Genomic DNA, 4,778 nt, shown 5'->3' with positions numbered 1-4,778 from the left:
AGAACTGGACTACTTAATTGGATTATCGCTAATTGACTATGGCTGCCTGACTCACTGATTCTTTTTGACTTGTGTTGAGGAGTTGGCCCTTTTTTTTATAGGATGGCCAGTCTTTTGTTTTTCGAAGATGCTGGCTCAGGAGTCTCTACCTTGCATCTTTTAATCTTCTTGATGTCTCCTGACTAGTCAGCTTCTTTCGGTCGGCGTCTTTTCTTACAATTTGGCATAATTGGACACCCTTCCTGTTTGTTCTCAGGGTGTAAACTGATCTTCACCTACGTATCTTGCAGGAAGATAAGTTAGAGTCGTTTTCTGCGCTACCTAACTGCGTAGAATTTTTTACATATATCTTAATCCTATTTTTACTTCTCCTCGCGTGACATCATCGGACTTCCATAATAATTCATTAGAATTCTTCATCTGTGGGTTTACTTGTTGGCGGTCCAACCACCGGACGTGACACCATCCCCCTTAGAAAGCAAATTTCCAAGGGAAATTTGTTGCAAACTTCTAACATCTTTTCCGAGTTCAGACGTATCCGGGTCATTGGCCCGAGGTTGATTGTTGGAGGTCGCGTCGTCAGTTGGTCGGGTGGTGTGTCTTCGGTTATCGGCGCGTTGAACCAGGAGGTGCGTCAGCGAATTCCATGCGGCTCCGCACAAGGTGAAACTGCATCCGTATAGTGAGTACAGCTGATAGCCGTGTATTATTGTGTCAGCAATTGCCTTTATAAATTTGAGGATTATAAAGTATTGTATTCCTGCACTGAAGGATCTAAATGTAATGAATTCGTGCCAGAATTTTTCGGCTGCGTTTTCCGCTATCTTGTTGAGTGTTTCCTCATTCATCATGTTCATTATGGAAAGTGATCCATCTGGTATGGTTTTACCAGTTATGCCTCGAGCTACAGAGTTTAGTACGGCTGATTTTTCGGCTGAGAACATGATGTGGTCTCTTAAGTTGTTGAGATCGCCTTGAGTATAGATTCCACTGGTAGCCAGATTCGATGGGTTAACGTAGTGCCATGCTGGTTCCTTGAGTGGTTGTAGTATTCGAGGTGGCACGGCTTCTATAGGTTTCGGTGTAAGAATGTGCAAAATTTGATCGATTTCGTACATCACTGGCAGTACTTGACTACAATCTCTGTGAGTTCCATGGCTGGTGAGGATGTGAGTTATAAGTGTTAAGAATTGCGACTTATTTCCATGGTCGACTGGCAATTAGGTGAAGCAATCTTCAGTATGCCGAATTCTTACATCGACTGCGACACATTTAATGATGTGTATCACTTTCTCGGCCACAAGAGCAATATGTCCAGCTTTTTTCGTTACTATTCGGCAAATTCATCAGGTTTTATAGTTGCTAATGTCAGGGCATTAGTCAATAATTGTTTTTCCAAATTGCATTTTTGCGTGAGCATATTCTTGTAGAGATTGTTTACCTGGTTCTTTATGTGTCTTTCTATGTAGACGAATTTTGAATTTATGTAAGTGAAAATGTCGAGATTCTCTACACGCATTTTTCTTTCCCCAGTAAATGTTCTTCCTTTAGTCGTTTCAAGAATGAACAGCGTTGGGTGTTCTGTTTGAAATAGGGTGTATCCGCATATTGGCGTTTCACCCATTTTTGTTAATGCAAATGTTATTTCTCCTTCGGTTAAAGCGAATACTGAAGCGATTCTTCTGGTTTCATACTGTCTGTAAGTCTTGATGCCAATCCCTCATACAGGACATTGTATTGTTCGAATTTACAAGTGGATTTTGGGTAAGGTTTCCAGTCGTCGTCGTCGTCATCTAAGCAGGTTGCGCTTTGGAAAACGCACATGGTTCCCGATTTTAACATTATCTGGTTTGCTTCTAATTGTACAGGTAGGGAAGCTGTTCGTAATGTTATCGTTGCTACGGCCTGTACGATGACGTTATCCCAAGGTTCATATGGGTCTGAGAATTGTACTCCTTGGCATTTGCCATTGATGTTTAGTTTTCCTGCTAACGTGAAGGGACTGGTTACCGTGGAGTTGACCTTTAAACCGCTGAGACATGTGTTTCTTCCCACGGACATAGTGCCGTACAAGTGCATTCTTCTGCACTGTTCTTCTGTTATCAGTTCTAAATATTCGCTTATCCTGTTTTGTACTGCCGATATATGAGAATGCATACCGCAGTAGCTGACTGTTCTAAATATTACGACCTTGCATTGAATGATGTCCGCGTAACTGTAATCTGATAGCTGTAGTAGCTGAATGTAGACTTCTTCCACCCTTTTAGCGACGTGGTCAATGTTACAGTCGTCAACGGTCTTGAAAGATAAGGTAGTCACGTTTAAGTGGTGTCCATTACAATCGTATCCGATAATGGCACGCGAGGATTATATCAACATGGATACTAGCCAAAGGCTTAACATTTTCTGTAAGCAAACGCATCGTTCTTCTAATGCTTATACAAATGATTATCGCGTTATCTTTTAAGTTGTTATAGTAGACTTATAGGAATTAGCATGATGATATCGGAAGAGTGCCTGTTGAAGGTATTCTGAATTATGATGCGAGTGAAGAAGCATTTCATCTTCTTATCTATTTTGCATCCGTTAGTTTGGAGTAAGGTTCTTCGCTTAGTTAATTCTATGAACAATACTATCGGTGTGTTAGTTGTGACAATAGTGGTAGAAACATTCTGCTATGAAATTTTAGATATGTTTATTTAGATAGGACCATGGTCCGATGGATTAGCATGCTTATCATATTGTTACAGCAGTATCCTTCTACCAAAAGGAATGTCCTATGATTTTTATTGGGGTAATTATTTTTTTACGCATTTGTATGGGTATGTAGTATCATTTATTGTTCCCCTAGGGGTTACAATCCGTTCCACATCTATCTTCTTAACCTAACTCTTAACCTAAAGCTTAAACTATGCTTAACCTAAGTTAACTAACTTATCTTAACTTAACTTAACTTACTAAACTTAACATACTTAACTTAACTTAACTTAACTCTAATCCATAAGAGAGAGAGAGAGTTCTTACTCTTGCTTACGCCACATTCCCAATTTACCTCTCACACACACACTCATACCATCTCAACTCCCCCCTCCTCTACCACTCACCCATCCTTTCCCCTACCCCCTGGACCTCCTCTTCCGGCTGCACTCATTCTTTCCATTCCTAAGCATTCATACCTTGCTCCACCCCCCCCCCCCGCGCATCTTCCCTCCGTACCTTCCCTCCACTCCTCTAACCTCCTCATCCATTCCCTTCCCTCTCCTTCATCTCCTAGCACCTCCCCTACCCTACCCTGCCACCCCCTTCCCTCATCCCCTCCCCAGCACAACTCCCACACATGCTCCCACGTTTCCATCCCCCACCCACAGACCCTACACCTTCCCTCCTCTTCTTCCATCCAATACCTTCCACCCCTCATCTCATTACCCAACCTAAATCTAGCTACTCTTTGCCATCTATTCTCACCCCACCCTTTCCTCATATATCCCGGTATCCCCTCTCCCTTGACCCTCCCATACCACACATTGTATCTCGCTCTCCTTATCTTTTCGCGTCTCTCCTCCTGCTGCTTCCTCCTTTCCCTCTTTACTAACTCTCCACTCACTACCTCTGTCTTCTCCTCCATCATCACCTCTGTCTCCTCTGCTGACCAACCTCTCTCTCTCCAGAAACGTCTTCTCTCATTCTCCCACACATCTACCCCCCTTCCCCTTCTTCCCCTGCCTCTTACCTGTTCTAAACACATCCTTGCTAACTAACTCCCCCCCTCTTCCCTCCCGCAGCTTCTTCTCGTAGCTCCATGCCCTTAACCCCGCCCTCCCTCTCAACAACTCCCTCTGCAACTCTTCCCTTATCATGTATCCCGGCGTGCACCTCTCTACCCCTAGCACCCATCTCAGAAACCTCTCTTGCAGTCTCTCTATACCTTCCCATTCCTTCCAACCCCAAATTTCCACCCCGTAGCTGATAACCGACCACACCAACCTGTCGAATAACCAGATTCTCCTTCCCCAGTCGTTACCAAACCTCCTCTTCCCAATCCCCCATACTTGTCCCATTATCACTGCCCCCTTCCTAATTCTATCCTCCACGTGCTTCCTCTGTCCCCCATCCCTCATAACCACGTACCCCAGGTACTTAAATTCTGCCACCTCCTCCAGCACCTTGCCCTTCCACCTCCATGTGATCTTTTTCCACCTGCCCCCATCCCTTCTGCACCTCATCATCTTCGATTTTTCCACATTCAGTTGCAGCTTCCTTTCTTCCAGGTATCTCTCCAAACCCCTCATCATACCCCTCATCCCCTCCTCATCCTCTGCCATCATAGCTACATCATCCGCGTACGCCAGCGTAAAGATTTTCCTCTCCCCTAATTTTACTCCCCCCATCCTCCCTTCTCCAGCACCTCGTCCATATCCGCCAGCAGCAGTGTAAATAGCAACGGGCTTAGCGGGCACCCCTGCCTCACCCCCCTTATCGTCCAAAAACTTGCCCCCTCCTCCCCTCCCACCATAACTTTACTCCTCGTCTCCCTCAACATCTCCTCACATCTCACAACCAGCCCTTCCCTTACTCCCCTTTCTCTTAAGGCTTTCACCAATATTTCCCTGTCCACCGCGTCGAATGCCGCCTTCAGATCTACAAAGAAGATCACCATCTTCCTTTCCTTCCTTCTCACCTGCCTGTTTAGGAGATAATTCAGCACGTATATATTATCTACGCACCCCACCCCCTTCCTGAACCCCGTCTGACTCGCCGGTAACATGCCTTTCCCCTCC

General features: G+C 44.9%; 1 protein-coding gene across 1 annotated transcript; it reads right to left on the bottom strand.

Annotated features, from left to right (window-relative positions):
* Window positions 1-4,375: 4,375 nt before the first annotated feature.
* On the bottom strand, window positions 4,376-4,765 carry LOC143363894 (uncharacterized). The gene has a single exon (XM_076804423.1). The coding sequence runs from the start codon at window positions 4,763-4,765 to the stop codon at window positions 4,376-4,378; it is 390 nt and encodes a 129-aa protein (XP_076660538.1).
* Between the last annotated feature and the right edge of the window lie 13 nt (window positions 4,766-4,778).

The sequence above is a fragment of the Halictus rubicundus genome, unplaced genomic scaffold, assembly GCF_050948215.1.
Source record: "Halictus rubicundus isolate RS-2024b unplaced genomic scaffold, iyHalRubi1_principal scaffold0165, whole genome shotgun sequence".
Taxonomy (NCBI): Eukaryota; Metazoa; Arthropoda; class Insecta; order Hymenoptera; family Halictidae; genus Halictus; species Halictus rubicundus.
The sequence above is the reverse complement of the archived record's forward strand: the minus strand, read 5'-3'. Positions and strand labels throughout refer to the sequence as shown.

Coding starts and splice junctions, on each gene's coding strand:
- LOC143363894 (XM_076804423.1), bottom strand. CDS start 4,765: ATGTTACCGGCGAGTCAGACGGGGTTCAGGAAGGGGGTGGGGTGCGTA.